This window comes from Protomyctophum parallelum (assembly GCF_964188405.1).
Source record: "Protomyctophum parallelum genome assembly, chromosome: 16".
Classification (NCBI taxonomy): domain Eukaryota; kingdom Metazoa; phylum Chordata; class Actinopteri; order Myctophiformes; family Myctophidae; genus Protomyctophum; species Protomyctophum parallelum.
Genome location: NC_139711.1, coordinates 31,055,960 through 31,075,302, shown reverse-complemented (window position 1 = coordinate 31,075,302; position 19,343 = coordinate 31,055,960). Strand labels below are relative to the sequence as shown.

Genomic DNA, 19,343 nt, shown 5'->3' with positions numbered 1-19,343 from the left:
ATGCGTAATTCACGGAAAATGTTTATTACTTGAGGATAAAGCATGGCATAAGATGGAGCCCATGCAGTATCTAGTAAATGCTGGATTAAATTCATCTGGAGGAAAAATCACTAACATTATTGAAAAATGTAGTTCGTGCCATGCCTAAAATAATGATGTTGAAACTTGAAAGTGGATAAAAAGTGACCAGAAACACTAACCAGAGCAATGGCCCCACACAGTTCTGCTTGTGTGTGGAACTCTGGGTCTGTAAACTCTGCCACATGCAGTACTGTTTCCATATTCATATTAATTAGCTGGGGAATCACATACTTCTGCACAGAAGAAATGCTACAGGCTATACACTTTATCTTTCCCTTGCTCTTATTTGTATTTGTTTATATTACTGAAGGCACCAAAATGAGACAAAAATGCAGAACATTACTGGGGCCAGAACCTGTTAAAAATGCTCTTGGGAGAGTGCATCCCATGCAAATGAGGATGTGTGGGTGTTAGTTGGTTTATGTTAAACACTTTGGGTGTTGTTATAGGGCTCTTTCTCACACATACACGCACGCACGCACACTCAAGACTCCACCCTGCCTGTGTACCCCATTGTTTCCATCCTCAACTTCAGTTCAGTGAGTGTATCAGGAGGCTGTTACCAAGGTGACCTGTCTCTTTGTAACCATAGAAACATTTTTGTCTGTCTCCTACAAAGAAAAGGAGAGAGGTAGACGGGTGAGATGGGGCATCATCATGGCAAACATTATTACCATGTGAACTTTTTAACTCTCCTGCACCGCTGTTTCACCTCTCTGGGATGTGACTGTGAGATGAAAGTCAGACAGAGAGAATGAGAGAACTTCAAATAATTACCTATTTCAAAGGGTTGAATGAGATGCATAAGAGAATAGGGACGTGAAGACGCAGAATTAAGTTCAGAGGGCCATAATAATTCTTTATTAAACACTATGCTATGAATAACCCATGTTCTCTTAGGCTAGACTAGCAATTGATACAATAGAAAGCAACACTTTTGGCAATTAGTCATTTGGCTTTCGGACATTTACCACAAAGTGGACCTTACACTTTTGCACAATTCAGCTAATATGTTGTGTTTGTGACGCAGTGCTGAATTATGTGAATTGTATAGTTGTATTTCCACTTGATTTTGCAGGAGTAAAAGTAAAGTAATGTTATACTTATAATGTTGCTGTCAGGTATAGGAACCTTTTACTGTACTGTGTTCAAATGATCCAATGTAGTGTGCGATTCTGTCACACGTTCTTGTTAGTCGTTTTCATTAAGTATTCATAAAACCCACAGACAGACTAAACCACTTTTAACCTGGCTTCCCATACATTTCTGGGCTTGTATAAGCAAACATAAAACAAAAGCTATATCTTTGCGTGACACTCATATAAAAATAACATAGGGCATTTATTTATGAAAACACAAAAAATATTAAATATGCATGAAGATATAGATACACGGTTTCTGCCCGACAGTCATGATTTATGTGGTGACGTGATTCAAATTTAGATGAATGATGGCTTTGCAGTATATCTAGGCCAGCATGATCGATGTCTCTCCTATGACATTTATTTTTCAGCAAAACAACTTACCCACAGGGCCAGAATCAATTCACTCAACCACTCTATCAAATTAAGTAAACGTTGGGTCTAAAAGCCTCCATTCACTGGGGACTCTCTCAACCATCTGTGACCATGGCTTTAGTCGAAGAAGAGAGAAAGATCAATGTGAGACAGGACACTCAGCCAGTCTTCTCATCCCTGAGGCTGAGCATTTCTGACTGCCTGTTTGTGGCAGAGTCTGCAGTCGGATGGGTGCATAGAACTAGACAGCCTACAGCCAGAAGATATATCTGTCACCCTCTCACAAATCTGAAGAGGGATACGTTTCTATAGAGCCAGATTGACTGTTTCTCAATCTTTTCGAACATCTCTTTGTCATCCATCCTTTTTTGGTCTCCCTCTCAGCCCCTATTGTAGATAGAAAATATACATATACGTATACTGAACACAAATGAAAGTTTCGCAATTCAAACGTCTCAACTTACATTCATATAACACATTTAACCCCTCACAAAACCTCTTCACTGAAAATAGCCACAAGCTCACAACACATTGCAAAAGCTTATAACTGCTCCTTTTGTTTGTCCCAGAATCGGGAAACTAGGGTTCATGTATGGATAAATTACCTGCTCCACTCACTCTCTCAGACTAAATAAGTAAACAAATTAACCTTCAAAATGCCCTTTTTTCTTCCTCATATTATTTGTACTATCATGTTCGGTACTATTATTACTATGTACTATTAAAATTCGGAAAGAGAACAAAAGATTATGTAGAAAAGAAAGATGTAATTATAAGTGAAGTCTGGTCTTATAAAGACTACAGTAAATATTTATAAATTCACATTAGTTCACCCCCCAAACAAGCATCCAAGGTGACAAGCTTAATCTCATTTTTAAGAAAGAAAACTTTATTTTGTGATTTATAAACAAAACACATTACCACTGTATCCATTTAGGTAAAATAAAAAATAAAGCTGAAAAATAAATGAAATTCACTACTTCACCGTCACAGTTGATGAGCAGGTGTCCAAAAAGAAAAAAGGTTTTACAACAGATCTGTGATGTCCATTTAGGACAGCACATCACCACCATAGGTAACCACCATACATTGGGAATAATGACAGCATGGACTCTCACTAAACACAAGCATACACTACATATACCTTTTTTTTCTTCTTTTTTAGTTTTTTACAATGGAAACTTTTTTTCAGTCATTTTCTTCTTTTTGTGAAAGGAAACAGATAACTCATCATAGGATCATACATATTTCAGTTACAATATTACAGTGTTAGTTAGATCATGTCAAAGCCAGACACAGGAAGTGTTTTTTTTTCTTCTTTTTCCTTTGCTTATTCTCAAAAACATAAATCATATTTGGGGAGGGGGGAGAAACAGAAAATCAGAACAGAGCTGCGTTCAAGGTTATCACACTAGCATTTACAAATATCTAAAGAGGTTAGATTAACGCCATACAACACCACCGTCTGTGGAGTGTGAAGGGTGGCAATAGGTAGAAGATGCTTGGCAGAGACAGTAGTACATACAAATATCTCCTGTGCGAGTCATGAAGTAAAATGATAATACAAAATAATAAAATCATAGCCATCTATCTATTTATATATATATTTCTCTATATAGTATGTGTTTCTGTTTGAGCAGTACATGCAGCAGCCACTTAGTGGAGTGACGTCATACTGAGCCGCAAAACTTTGGGAACGTGGCAACAAGTTACAGGCAGGGGAGAGGGACCAATAGAAGCAGGGCAGAGGCGTGTCTCCGCCTCTTTACAAAACCTCCTGAGAGAGGATTGGTGGGATAGAGCTGTAAGGATGGGAATTCCGAGATGCCCATATATTTTCAGCAGGTTTAATTTACTAATATAGAGACAATCAATGAAAAGCAAGTCTACGCTATATTTACAGCGTACATAGAAGCCAATATGCGACTCACCTCTTTTGACTCAACAATCCTAAGACCTAAGCAACCAATTTCATGGACAACTTTATTCTCTCGTACATGGAAGGGGAGGGCCAGCCCACGGCACCTATCGGCCTGTTTTACCCGAGGCCTCTACCCCTCCTGTAATCCACCCCATCCCACCTGGTCCCCTCTCATCAGTGACTACAAACAGGAAATGAACATCATATTCACAATTTAAAAGCACTGAACCGTTTTGCACTTAGAGAGACGTCTGACAGGAGTTCACAGAGTCGACCCCCTGACTGGTCTTCCCCAGGCCTTGTCCACATTACTCCATGCTGTTGCCAGCACACCACAATGTTCAGATTCGGCCATTCCCAGGACCCTTCCTGAGAAGGAGATCAGAGCAGGGGGTTTGGGTGGGGGTTGGGCGCGGGCAAGAGTGGGGAGGTCTATGGTAAAGACTGAGGGGCAAAGGGTTAGTGGGCATGACAAGCAGAACCACTGATGTTAAAGCTTTAAAATCAAAAGAGATACATAGAAAAATAAGAAATGCAAGAGTGTTGTAAATTGTGCCTCTTCTCTGAGTACAAATGCACACAATGAGATCATGTTCTCAAATTCTTATCATCACATAAAGAGGCAGTCAGTGGGGTATGATACGGGATGGATTTGCAGGGCAGTTGGGTCATGGAATGGAAGTGGGTGGCTTGTGGTAGCTTGGGCCAAGTAGGGGGAAGGAGAGTAGTGGTAAAATCAGGGAATCAGGTAAGGATGAGTTGCTACCAAACATTCAGAGCAGAAAGCATTAGACTTTTGCTGAGTAGCAGGGACAGAAGAGAAGATATTATCAAAAGCGCGAGACCTTCTTGGTGTTCTACAAGGATTCATCCTAGACCAGTGACAAAGGACTTAGCCACTGGCCAGCTCAGCTGGTAACTCTCCACTCTGTGGTTTCCCAGGAGAATTTCAGGTATGTTCTCTCTCCATCGTTCCTTTGCTCTCTGCATTAGGCGGTTGGGTTTCTAGCAAGAGATGTAGCTCTCTGTGTCCCTTAAGAAAGCAGTGAGCAGGCAGGGAGTGACTGCTTCCAACCTGAGAGAGTTGATGCACACATGTGTGTGCCGTCTATAGGAGACCGTGCTGGGCAGAAAGCTTGCAGTGTGTCTATTTTAATGCACATTTCTTTGATGTTGGTTGTTTTTGGCTCCATTCTTTTTTCATCTCTCTCCAGGTCTCGAGTGCTTTCAGTGTCCACTTTGTCATGATGAGTCTGTGTATTTGCGTCTGTATATAGGTGTGTGTGTGTGTGTGTGTGTGTGTGTGTGTGTGTGTGTGTGTGTGTGTGTGTGTGTGTGTGTGTGTGTGTGTGTGTGTGTGTGTGTGTGTGTGATTTTGTTGCCATCTTAGGAAACACTGACGGTTAACACCAAAGGAAGCTGCAGCAGTGTCATGTTAGCCTTAGCTTCAGCAACTCTCTCCTGTGCTATTTACAAGTAAAGTGTGTCCAGCTCCAAATAACATACATGTTACTCAAACTTGTTCCTATTTCTTCTGATTACTTTCTTTTCTTTTTTTTTTTCATTTTGTTTTCTTCTCATTTCCTTTTAAATCTTTTTCCTTGGCTGGCACAGAGCATTTTGTTGTTTCTTATTGTTGTTGTTGTTGTTGTAGTACAAGGTTGTAGTTTTCTCTCAGAGAGAGTGGTTTACACATTATAGCTGGGGAGTGGGGTAAAACAGAGGTGCCAACATGCCAAGTGGGTGAAAGGTTGAAAACAGAGGGTGGGGGGATTTGTGACCCCTCCTGATTCAAAAGGGGCGAGGCCACACATCAGCTCTGGGAGTATAGGCACAAGGGGGCGTGGAGAGAAATCGAGTGTATTTTTTTCTTCAAGGCGATATTAACAATTTACCTTATTAAGGGATTGCAGGTGAAAAGGAATCTTGGTAGGGCCTGATTTTCACAGAGGGAGTTTGAAGTTATTAACGGTTAGATTGTGTGATAATGTAATTCTGGATAATACTGCAACACTGTTTCTTTTCACCCTCTGTGGACGTTGGTTGGTACCTCTGTATTAGCAATGCCCCTTCCATATTCCATTCTCTTTCTATTCCTTCTCCTCTACTCATCGCCATCATCTTTGCCTTTATCCTTCTTATCTTTCTTCTCCTTCTTCTTCTTCTTCTTCTTCTTGGCCTCCTCTTTCTTGCCAAATGTGATGAAGTCACTCTTGTCGTCCTGGTCCTGGTTCTGTCGAATGGAGATAATGGCTGGCGAGCCGGGAATGATGAAGGCTTCTGGGGGAACGTCACCGGGCTTCAGGTGCTGGGGAGGTGCACCAGGGCCACCGGCTCCGTAGCGGAAGTGCCAGCTGTTGCTGTCAACTCCAGCTCCCATTGGGGGGGACACTTCTCCACCCTCACCATCTGAAGGGAACAGAAAGAGAAAGATGACATATTATTATACCCTGACTTTACATTAAAAATCACATTTGTGTTAACTCTTGTTGTTTGCTTTTGTACGTCATGGGGTGGGGATGAATAAGACAAACATAGACTTGGCTGCCTCATGACGTCACACACAAAAGCCAGAATTATTCAAATTGGTTATTACATCATAAATACGCACCACATATTTAAGATGTAATTGTCTCTGCAAGGCCAACAGGTTGGGAGGTTTAGATTATGTTTTTTCCCCTGTCTGCTGTGCGTGACTGTGCAAAGCTTAGACACCGTTTCAAATGTGCCTCATGGTGGTGCTATACCAGGCTGATATGTATTTTCTTAACATTTTCTACAGGAGATTTGAAGCTATCTGTGACCACATGACATTCAATGGCAGCATACTTCAGTGTGTAACGAAGAGTTCTCAAAGTTTTCCTCCTTGGCATCCACTGTTATATCATGGATAATCGGCCCCTACTCGCATATATTCTGTGTGAAACAAGCATGACACGGTACAAATGGGAGGTTTCACCCCGCTGTCTGTTATGTAGAAAGCTATCAAAAGGCACCCGCCTGGCCATGGCTAAACATATCAAACCCTCCACCCTGCGGACAGGAAAGGAAAGGTCAGGGAGTGCTAGCAGTGGCATTTTAATGGAAAGTTAAATGTGTCATTTACCCACTGACTGAGTGCATGTTTGGAAAGATGACATTGGGATTAACTTTGACCAGAACCGTGCTAAAGCATAAGAAGGTAAATGCAGATACCAACACCATTATGTGAGCTGTGCGCTTGTTTGGCTATTTGTGTGTGTGTGTGTGTGTGTGTGTGTGTGTGTGTGTGTGTGTGTGTGTGTGTGTGTGTGTGTGTGTGTGTGTGTGTGTGTGTGTGTGTGTGTGTGTGTGTGTGTGTGGATGGGGGCGGGTCGTCACTGAAGTGAACTGCCTTACAATGTAGCTGACTGCCCCATCCCCCATCTGAGCAGATAGCCTACAGATAGTTAGCAGGCAGGTGTGAAACTGTGTCTCTTCTCTACCACCAGTCACTCTGTTCCTCTTCAAGTCTCTCTGTAACCCATGACTTACTGCAGCAGAGAAACACTTGGCACAGCCCCCCTACTAACCCATCAATCTGCTGAAGGAGAGACTTCTCTGCACAAATAAATAAGACCATTAAAGGGGTGGGAGCATGCCCACGAACAACTGCTCATTAGCAGATGTACTCAACCAGAGGAGCATGGTCACAAATCCAACACTTTGTGTTATTCAGCTATAGGTGGTGCAAAATTAACCCTTAATTCCACACAATACTTTCCTCACACATCCCTTTTAAGTTTTTCTTTTTGAGTGGTGCTAACCACTCAAACATGTATGTGTTTGGGTGTCCATTAGTGACTAATGGACCAACTAATGATTATTCGGTAGCAGCATGGTTACTATGTGGTTACCGACATCATCACCATACTAAAAAGGCACCACATGGGATTTGGGATGGGACACACTTCACATGGGATGTCTTACTTGGAGCTCTACAAACTCACAGTGGAATGTGGATGCTGGATTAAATGTGGTTGAGACAATATGTTGACATGCTTGGACTATTTTCACCTATAATGACATGCCCAAATTGTGACTCCTGCTTAAAAGTGGTTAGATATATCCACTCTTCAGTATTAATTTTCCTCCTATTGCAGCTCTTGTTGAGTTGAATGTACTGTTTTCTATGTAATTGTCCCTAGTATGGTTGGGGGAGAGGAGCGATTTTGTTACCTCAACAAGGAAAGTGTAGTGACAGCGTGGGCCTGAGTACATTGTCCAAGCTGACAGGCCATGGTGGACGGGATCGTTTATCATGTGAAAAACAAACAATCGCTTCCACGTCTCACAGAGAATCACAAGCTGAGGCTATTTTGTGTGACACTGCTATATGGCTTAAGTGGTTAATGTCTCATTCTTCCATAAACTTCTCTCTCATTGTTGCTGCATGTGCTGAACTAGTTGAAACTAGTTGAAAAATTACAATTTACAATTTACAATTTAGGCATTTAGCAGACGCTCTTAATCCAGAGCGACTTACATTTAAGCAAGAACAAAAGCATGGAAATACATCACATAAAAGCATTTATCATGAAACATGCGTAAGCTAAGAAGGTAACAGTGGAATATCTATATGATGAAACTATACATACACTATACATAATAAACTATACATATTCACTACTATGCTATACATATGTACTATGGCGTGCTATGACTATATACAATACAATTATAGTGCTGTCTACATAACATGCTATAAGTCTGTGTCAAATGCTATCTAAGCCAACAGAAATGCTATCTAAGGGGTTAGGGTAAGTGCTATGGGCCATGATGGAGTCAGGCTACGGCGGAAGATTGGGAGTGATGCTGCAGTTCTGACTGCAATGGGAAGTGCATTCCACAGTTTTGGAGCCAGAAGGGAGAAGAGTGAAAAGAGTGAAAAAGTAGACTGGAGATGAGGACAGGACAGAGCAGGGATGCTAGAGCCTGCAGACACCACTTTCTCCTCATCCAGACACAGACACAAGAGTCAGCTCCAGGTAAACTGAAAGAGTCTTACTTCTCTAGAGAAAGAAACAAAAAAATAGCATCCTCATCTGACTCATGAACAGTATTATAATGTCAACAGAACATTAAGGCTGAAGGTAACACATAAATAGAACCCAGCAAGCCAAATGACATCATGATAACGTTATGATGACGTACTCCGGTGACGTTCAGGACTAGGCCAGATCACAGCCCATATGGGGATGATCTTTACGTCATTTCCAGGACGTCTTCACCAGATTAAATAATATAGTTTATTTTGGGCCAGATCTGACTATAGTTATGATATGATTTAAGTTGATCTGGCCTCGATCGGACTCTCTCTGATTCATCCAGGGACGTCCGTCTTAGTGGGTAAAATTTATGTTGGTTGAAATCAGGTGATATTCTGGGCCAGATCTGACTAGTCTTGGTTTCACTTGTTCTGGCCACAATCGAGACGTCACTAATTCGTCAAGGTCCTGACTGTGCTTGCTGGGGTAATATAAACAATAGCTATATCAACAACGAAGTTTACATACACAAATAGAGTGCATGGTATTGATGTCTTATTGACTGTTACAGTATATCCATGTTCTACTTTTCTTAGTTCTACGTTCCTGACTGGCCCAGCTGCAAGTGTATATTAGTTGTGTTCCCCAGTCAGATTGTCTCAATGTTTCAGTTTGAGAGCTGTGCATGTGTTTCCTGGGTCCCCTGCATTAAAACACACAAATCTTGTGATTGTTATCACTACCTGCCTTGCTGTGCTGTGGTGCACTGAGGTCCTCACCATGCACACCAGGACGTAACAAGAACATTGACATTTGATTTACACAGCTACTATTGTCCTTGGAGAACTGCCAAGCAAACCTGCCGGCATAAACAAAACCGGACCACTGAGAGTGATGAGTCATGTTGGGAGCAGGCAGACTGATCCGGATAGGTAACCCTCTCATATTGACAGATAGGGCTGTATTTTGCGTGTCTTAAGTACAAGGTATTATTCCCTAACTTGAGTAAACTAAAGACCTGGAGGCGTGATCAATGCCATTTGGCTATTCTGAGTGGCCAAAGAGCATTGATCACGCCTCCAGGTCTTTAGTTTACTCAAGTTAGGAAATAAGACCTGGTACTTAAGACACGCAAAATACAGCCCTATAGTGTCAGAGACATTGCAGGTGTATTTCATTGTAGGTTAAAAAAAATAAGAAGATATAAGCAGACATTACTGGATCTGGCTATATAAGAATGAACCTGAAAAGGTCACACTGCAGCCATTTCCTGACTCAATGCTGTTTCTTATGTTTTCAACAACCCATAACATGGGTTTACTACCAACAAAATGGTGTTAACCTTTGGTACAGTATGTGCATGAGTTGCAAATATGTCACAGACTGTGGATGTTTCAACAGTCCGATTGATGGATATGTAGCTTTCATTATTTTTCCCCTTCATCCACCACTCTCTCCTCGTTCTCTGCCTCTCTGTTCCTTCACGATGGTAACAGAGGTAGTCTCACCCAACACTGATCCCCGCACAGTCGATGCTTCTATCTGATTTGACGATGGCTGTTGCAGAGGGAAAAAAATCTCCCTCACTCCCTCTCTTCATTTCTCTCTCACATAACACCTCCCCCCGCCCCCTCTCTCTTTCCCTGACCTTTCATCTAATCTAGTGTGAAACCCCAGCAAGCCAACACCCATCCCTCCCAGTTATTGATAGAGCCTTAATTACGCCCATCAGTGTTTATGGTAACATTAATGCAATGTGTAGTTACACAGCTTGTCCATCAGCAATCACTAATGGGAACATTACAGGCGACAGTGAATAGTTCAAGTGATGTCCAAATCCCCTAGACTGTCTTTCCATCCTCTCTCTCTGTATACCAACAGAACACTATCTGCATTCAGTCTCATCCTCTCGCTCTGTATATATTGTCAACATGTTTAACAGTAACATTGTAATCTGCAATCACACAGACAGAATATACAGATGCTGTGAATATCTCTGTATCTGTCCCCAAGTTTCACCTATCTATGTTGCTATGTGTGCTGTGTCTTCCCTTCCCTCTGCACGGAAATTTTTCACAGCCACATTAAATCACCCAAGCTCCATTTTGCCACGTCCACTTTCATTTCATTCCATCGTCTCGTCCTACCATTGGCCAGCCGCATGGGCAGAAGCACAGCGCAGCGCAGCGTTACATAACGATTCGGAAGGGAGAGGATGAGGAGGGGAGGAGGAAGAGGGGCGAGGAAGTGCAAGGCTGCGGATATGAAACACAATCCTCACCACCAACAGGTAAGAAAGGAGGGAGGAAGGAATGTAAAAAAAAGCATTAGCAGCCAAAATGGTGAAGGTGCAGATATTATCACTGTTGGTCAAAAACCTTGCATGTCCATGTTCATGAAATAAAAAAAAAAGAAAAGAAAGAAATGGTTCCAATCGATCTAATATAATTATGAGACTTAATAACAAGCTTATTTTAATTATTTCAGACAAATATTTATTTCAGACAAATTATTTCAATGACTTTGAGCTATCTATGGAAAGAAAGAAAGAAAGAAAGAAAGAAAGAAAGAAAGAAAGAAAGAAAGAAAGATGGAGATACAAGGTTTCAGTAACTGTTCTGTATTATTTTCTTTTTTTGGGGGGGGGGGCACTGCAGTGCTGGGGGATGGTGGGTTTGTTATGATAGATCACCCTCAGCATGGGACCACGCCCCTATTTGAGAGAACACCTGCGCCCCTTGTGTGTTGCTCTCTGTCGGTGTGTGTGTGTGTGTGTGTGTGTGTGTGCTACTGTGGGTGCACTGTTCGCTTTCTGGTTGAAACATGGCGCGATGTTGCCATCTACGCAAAACCTATTCTAGTCTGTTTTCATCCCTTCGCCTGGATAGGGATAGGAGAATGTGTGTGCATCACTGCATGAATTACCATATATTTCTCAAACCGGTAGCAGTACATCAGAGGAAAAGTAATGCCGGAATTAAAACCATACTGGCTGGCTGTATCTCTTTAACAGCAATTGTGAAGTGTGGGCTACTACACAAATATATTATAATGTTGTGTTTCATACCAGGTTGCCAACCGTGGTGCATGATCCCAGAGGGATCGACAGATGGTGGAGATAAGCTATGCCAAGAGAATGTCCTTAACAGCCTTGCAATAAAAAACACTGCCAAGTCTACGTGGGGTGTGAGTGCCTGTACGGACCTCTGTATGTGTTTGAATGTCTATATGCTATTATATCAAAGTCCTTAACAATGACATGACTAAACAACAGAGCATTAAATCAGATTCATTCTCCACAGAACAGAAAGAGAGAGAAAAGAGAGAGAGAAAGCCAAAGTGGTGAGAGGTGAAATAGAGATGGAGATTGAACAAGTGAAAGTGATGGATGAAGAGATTGAAAAATGAAGGTTTTGAAGACCTGAAAGATCGAGAGTTGGATCTGTAATAACACAATTAATTAAAGAAAATGTTTGAAATCCATGAGTAAATAGAAAAGGATTGGAAGGGGCTCAGAAACAGAAAGTCCCTGACAGCTATAGAAAGTTATACCTGTGTCACAGATCTCCTTAGATCACCTTGCCTAAGAATACATACAGCCCAAAAGTATGTCAGACTTGCTTGCATTTTGAGGACTTTCCTAACAATTCTCCCATGCACCACAATCTCTAGTCTTGTGGATTGAGCCTAATCCCACAGCAAATTAGTAGGCAGAGTAAAGAAGGTACAAAAACGAGTACATCTACATCTGCAGTGGTAGGGAGGTGGTCTCCCTGCTATTCCATTGAGACATGTAGACTCAACTCAACTCAACTCAACTCAACTCAACTTTATTTATATAGCACATTTAAAACAACCATAGCTGCCACAAAGTGCTGTACAGTACATAGGTAAAACAGTAAGTAAACACATAGACTAAAAACACAGAATACAAAGACAACAGACAAAACAAGAAAAGGAGGGGGGGGGGAGCAAGTTCAGGAACAGAGGTCTCATGCTGTGTTAAAAGCCAAAGAATAAAAGTGCATTTTCAGTGAGGGACCCTGTCCCTGTGGTAGAAACAAGAGCAATATCTCCACTGGACAAGTGGGTGTCTTGTCTTAGCGTGTTTTGGGGGGTGCGGACCACTCCCCCAAAATGCACGCACACGCACACACACACACACACACACACACACACACACACACACACACACACACACACACACACACACACACACACACACACACACACACACACACACACACACACACACACTCCTGTTGCAAGATGCTGTCTCTATTGATACGTGTGTCCACTGTATGTGATAACACCAAGCAGTGGTGCAGAAAGACCTGCACTAGTCTGCAGTACAGCGTCAAAGTATGTAGGTCAGGCTCCTCGCATCCTCTCTTTGCTCCACCTTCCCTCTGTCCCTCTTACCATCACCTATCCTCCCCCCCCCCCCCCCCACACACACCACACCACACCACAGACACATGCATCTCTAGCCTTGTCACTCTTTCCTCCACTCTGTTTTTAATGCTTCATCACTTTCCTCCGTCATCAGCTGATTTCCCAGTGTTTGGCCTCTCCTCCCTCCCACTATGTTTATCCCTCTCTGATTTTTTTCCCTTGTTTTTTTTGCCTCCCTACATCTCGCTAATCTTTATTGCCATGAATGGTTGCTGTGGAAACTAAATCCTCCAGTGAAGCGGTCGGACACAGGAGTCACAGTGACAGCGTTGGTGCTGATGGAGAGTAGCTGCAAACTCTCTCCCTCTTCCTATCCCTCTCCCGATTCAGCCTCTCTTCCCTGGCAACAGCAGCCTCATACAGCCCTCCCTCTCTGGTTTGCTCTTTCCCTTTCACTCTCTGCCTCTGTCCATCACTTTTCTTAACTCATTGACACTTTGGTCCCCTGCAGCCAACTTCCATCTATTCTGTACATCATGTGCCCCTCTCTCTCTCTCTCTCTCTCTCTCTCTCTCTCTCTCTCTCTCTCTCTCTCTCTCTCTCTCTCTCTCTCTCTCTCTCTCTCTCTCTCTCTCTCTCTCTCTCTCTCCCCCCCCCCCCCCCCCCCACACTTTTGCCAGGGTGTCTCTCTGTTGTTCTCTCACATCTCTCCCTGTCTGTCTGCAGGGGATAGTTCCAATTGTGCAAAGCCCTCCCTCCCTCCCTCTCTGTCTGAACCCCGATGTGCCACTGGTTTTGAGACAGTCATGAAATGGAGGGAGCTACAGAGAGGGGAGGAGTGTGGGGGAGAGAGGGGAGGGGGCAAAGGGGGGAGAGTTAGACAGCATGTAGAACGCTGATTTCATTAATGCGAGTCTGTTAATCTGGGCGTGGCCCCTCTCCATCTGTCACACCAGGAACGCTAGTATGCTACACAAATCAGGCAGTCAAAACACATACAATCTCACGCAAATGCAAACAAACACATGCAAAACGCATGTTGCACATACACACAATTAAATAACAGAAAGGTGCAAACATAAAAATACAGACACACACGCACGCAGACACACTACTGTGACACCAACACACACGCCGTTAACCTCAGGAGAAGGAACAGGGGCGTTGTCAGCTGTGGCGCCTTGTGTCACATCCAGGGAATAAATAGACACCAAAGCACCCTGTAGGTAGGATTGACTATCGACTATCATTTAGCAGTTTAGTGCAATGGCTCCCAGGGAGAGAGACTCCCACAAGATAATTTCTCCCAGTATAGTTTTCATCTCACAATAATATAAACTGTACAATGAATTGCATTGTTATAGTGATTTTCTATGCCTTACATGCATGCGTAAGTGACTACAGCCTCACAACATACAGTTGTACCGGTGTTATTTTGTCTTGCTTTTCACTCTTTTGCTTTATTTTGAGTTTTTTGATTGAACATTGAATGGTCTTGATGTATTCTATGTGTATACCAATTAGGAGGCTCTAGGTACAAGTAGTTCTATGTACAAGTAGTTCCCAAGTGTTCTAAACACAATACAAACCATGAACATGGAACTACAGCTGATCAACAAGAGTTGAAACTTTAACATGATACTATTGTCAGTTTGAAACCATCAATACTTCTGTTCCCACCATGAGGTGAATGACCCACCTAACAAACAAGCTGCAGTTATAAATAGGCTATGACACATTCAATGATGTGACTGGCCACACTGAATCAATAAATAGATTCATTTCATCATTGGAAAATAACATACTTTGTCCTATGCTAAAACAATTACAGAAGTAAGTGCCTTTTCACATTCCTCTCAAGTACTTTGCCAAAGTCATTCTTGGTCCAATGAAAAGTTGAGCCAGCTAATTAGCAATTTTCCACAATGCATAAATAAGCAGGGGGTTCTATTCTTATCCTGCTGAGTCATGAGTAAAAAAAATGAAGCTGCTGCTTAAATTGGAGTTAGTTGCCTATAGATGTGTGATGGTGAAAACCTAATTTGCTTAAGGGCAAAACAGCCCGGGGACATGAAGTTTATAGAATATGGTTAGAGGAATTGAGTGGAAAAGGCTGAGAAATATATAAATCATTAAAAATATTAATTCAATGCATGAGATGCATAAGAAAACAGACCTTTTCATCATGTAGTCATTGAGGTATTTTAGTTGTTATTGTGTGCGCTAGCCCGTCCTATATTCAGCTTTTGGTGTGTTTGAACAAACTTTGTCGTACACAAACATTAAATTCCCATTGACAATGAATGGAGAATTTTAGGTCTGAGCAAATAGACAGTGTCTATTTTACATCATGATGATGTTAAATAAGAGTGCTCCTCACTTCACATAGGTGTGATTTTCTTTTCTTTGCATAGGCTACCAGCCACACGTTTTGTGCCTGAGCTCTTCACTCTCTCTCTTTCAATCTGTTTCCCCCCCCCCCTTCTTTCCAACACCCCATTCTCTTTAAGTCTGATTACAGTTTATTGACAATTATATCTAAGCTTCCCCACGGCGGTGCTGTTATGCCTGTCTCTGTGTGTTGTTTGTTGCCTTGTGTTATCTCGTGACTTCTGGAGAGTTAGCAACAGAAGCGAGCTTGCGGCAATACGCAACACTACAATATCAGTTACGTCGGAATTGTCCCTTAGCTGCCTGCTTTGACAGGCTGACAGGCTGAATCCCACCCCTTTTCCCCCTCACTGTATATGTTTTCTTCCCCTTTTTACCTCCTCCATGATGATTTCCTGTTTTTGGCTATATAGAAGTGTATAAGTCTCTAAATGTTATGATGAATTGAACATGGTGGACCCTATTGTGTACAAGTGTAATGCTTTATGGTGTCGTCCAGAGTTAACAGTTTTGTATTGAGTTGTGCTTGTAATTCTGTTAATAAATACTTCAATCAATCAATCAAGCATGTCTGTGGTTATGCACAGAGATGCCTGATTGAGTGGTTGGACAGAATGTATTGAACATTGACCCTCGACCTCGCCAGCGAATAGGTGATGCAAGTAAACTGTGAGATAGCAGGCCCCCTACTGTCACAGTGGCACACTAATGAGGAAATGGGGAGCGTATCTGTGGAAAATGGTCGACACTTGGTTCGTGCCTTGGCTCACAAGGGTGTCACACTGTGATGCGCTGTGAGCGCATTTCAATAGAAGTTGCTCAGTGGCGTTTTGAAGCACCCGGAAGACTGCCGGAAGTACAATTATAACTCAATGGCTTGAGCGAGTAGAAGTTTAGCACCTGTGCGTGCGTGTGTCCTCACACTATGCAACAGTGGAGAAGGAGAGACAGGAACAAGTGTGTGGGCAGTTTGTCAGCCTGCCCTCCGCCTCCTGTCTACAAAGGAAGCGAGGCCAGGTCATCTCATTCTCTAATGACAACAAATCACCTCTTTATTCGCCCTGTAACTGCATTGTCATGTGCTGGCCCCATATGTCTCTCTCTCCTCCTTTGTCTCTGTTAGTGAAACGTTACTCTTTATTTTCTCCACATCCTTTAGATTTTTGAGGCATACAAAGAAATGCATCTGCACTAAGACCAACACGGTGCTTGTCAAATCAAAGTCACCATGATTACTAGACAGAGGTAGGGGTCTTTATAAAATATGATTGGTACATTAACATAGAGAGAGAGAGAGAGAGAGAGAGAGAGAGAGAGAGACAGACAGACAGACAGACAGACAGACAGACAGACAGACAGACAGACAGACAGACAGACAGACAGACAGACAGACAGACAGACAGACAGACAGACAGACAGACAGACAGACAGACAGACAGACAGACAGACAGACAGACAGACAGACAGACAGACAGACAGACAGACAGACAGACAGACAGACAGACAGACAGACAGACAGACAGACAGACAGACAGACAGACAGACAGACAGACAGACAGACAGACAGACAGACACACACACAGACAGACAGACAGACAGACAGACAGACAGACATACAGACAGGCACAGACGCAATAAAAGAGAGGGCATGTGAAACATAATGTAATTGTAATGTGTGCCTGCCCACTGTGATTCAGCTATTAAGCCTCTGTAAAAACATCCTGATGAAAATCAAATAAACTACTGACACTCTCTCTCTCTCTCTCTCTCTCTCTTCCTGTTATAGAGAGCAGTGATAGCCATCTACGCCTGTGTAACACGTGTCACTTCCTCTGCACGCCTTGCAGGGAAGTGAGAAGAGAGGGTCAGGGCGATCTAGTAGCCGATACCTCTGTATTCCTCACTTTATTATTCCCCTGATTCCGATAAGCCTCAGAGAAATATTCTGTTACAGGGGCAGCTGTGCTGGTAGACAATATTTGTAATAGTTTGAATAGTTTTGTTCTTTTGTCTCTTGGCATCACTGAATGTTTAAGTTGTTGGTCTGATTGCAGACACAGACGAAAAACAGTTTAAGTCCAAATTTTATTCTGACCCCTCCACGGAAAGGCCTCGTTGTCCTGACCCCTTATCCATCATTTATACATTATGGATAATTAGTGTGGAGTCTGTGGACTTAAACAGTTTTTCGTCTGTAGTACTCAGGGCCAGTGGTGGTCGGCAACAAAGTACATTTACTTGAGTACTGTGCTTAAGTACATTTTGTGAGTATATGAACTGCACTTAGTGGATTTTCACTCCACTACATTTCAAAGATAAGTAAAAAGTACATTATTAAGCCCTAATAGTGAGATCTACAAGCTCACAATGCGTCTTTTGTATAAGCCCTATTTCAAATAGTGAAATCTACAATCTCACAAGGCGTCGTTTGTATATATATATATATATATATAGGCTAATAGAGAAGATAAACAGAAAATGTTGTTCGTAATGTGCACTTTTTAAAGTATTTGCATAAAAGCAAGTACTTCAGTACTTTAACCCAAGTACACATTTGACTGTGACACCTTCACTTGTAGTTGAGTGATATTTTCCCAGGAGTCTCTTTACTTTGACTGTGAGTACTTTGTCCACCACAGGCCGGGGCCACAGTGAGAGTGTAATGGTCTGGACTGGACCACTGCAGGTCAGTCCGCTGAGACAATGTTCTTACCGGCAGCACTGGACACGGTGGGCCAGTTCTGGACCAGCATCCCCTGGGCTCCCTGCAACACTGACGACTCTTCCATGTGGACCGAGCTGGAACACAAGAAACACATGCATGGCATGCAGATGTCACACACTGAGTAATACATACATGGGCAACTGCCACCTTCACTTCACCTTCACCCCGCAGGTTAATATCTGAATATTTATATATATTATTTATTTATTTTTTATGTCCAATGTATTTGCATTTAAGTTCATAAAGTAAACCTAAGTTCATAAGTAACCTATAACTAAATGCATTTGAAATTAAATAAACGTGTTACTTTTCACGATGTCAATTAATTTCAAATGCAGCAGATCTACAAGCCTGAGCTTGGAGTGAGTTTGGAGTGGCCTCAAAGTTGCCAACCCCTGTTCTAAGGCACACCGTTTTTGCTTGATAAAATAAGCCAAGAGCGAAAACATAAATATTAAATACATATTATGCACAAAATCTGCCATGTCAATTTAACACTTACAGGTACACTTGGGTACAATATTACACACACAGAGGTAAATTAACAAACTGTGTACAGACACAAAGTTTTCAGATATTTGTGTATTATGGTCTGTCCCAAATGTCACAGCCCCCTGTAGCTTGGCCTACCAGGGTCTGTGCTGCCCTGCCTACTCTATCTGTCTTTACAAGGCCTGCAGGTTGGGAAATTGGGGTGCCAATCAGTACATTGGGAGCACCTGGCCAGTATTTCCAGTGTGCTCTGTGTTTGCCACACTCACCCTCTCTCTCTCTCTTCCTGTTGGCAGCAACACTTCAGATCTAGTTTGTCCTTTGGTTTGCAGTTCGCACCATTCAACACCCCACACTACATTTACCACACATCCACTCACCAGTCTCACCTACACTACTGATTTCACTGATTAACACACCCCACATGATTAAGTTGTTAAAATATTATTGTAAATAAATGACTTGGTGCACTTTTAAAAGCCGTGTCTTCCTCCTTTTTGTTATGGCCTAGAGCCAGGTCATGACACAAATAATTGGACAATTTGCCTCCAGAGACACTATTCATTCCTCTTTAGGACATCCACCCAATAATACACAATATTACTAAATTAAACCGTGATCAAGTGCGCCTGTGCATATGCACGCATGTGTGTGTGATGGGGTCAGCGGCAAATACTATCCCAGGAATCCAATTTTGAGATTAGGGTGAGCTACCATGCATATTCCTGCCATTCTCTGGATTATGGATTACAGATGGTGCTTACATTTTCACACACTAACACCATGTGAGGGATTTCAATGCCAAAACAGTACAA

At 42.4% G+C, this 19,343-nt stretch overlaps 2 protein-coding genes across 4 annotated transcripts in view; both read right to left on the bottom strand.

The window, feature by feature from the left end:
• LOC310873735 (protocadherin gamma-A8-like) overlaps nt 1–19,343 on the bottom strand; it is a gene marked incomplete at both ends in the record, with an annotated part of 83,186 nt that overhangs the window by 7,686 nt on the left and 56,157 nt on the right. The window lies entirely within an intron of this gene.
• Nucleotides 2,465–19,343, bottom strand: part of LOC310872940 (protocadherin alpha-C2-like) — a 65,199-nt gene continuing 48,320 nt past the window's right edge. For all 3 annotated transcript variants that reach the window (XM_083785144.1, XM_083785145.1, XM_083785143.1), the window contains exons 3-4: nt 18,025–18,110; nt 2,465–5,928 (exon numbers count right to left, since the gene is read on the bottom strand). In XM_083785144.1, the coding sequence (XP_083641270.1) occupies nt 5,624–5,928; nt 18,025–18,110 (391 nt within the window). In that variant the 3' untranslated portion in view covers nt 2,465–5,623. The remainder of the gene's footprint in view (nt 5,929–18,024; nt 18,111–19,343) is intronic.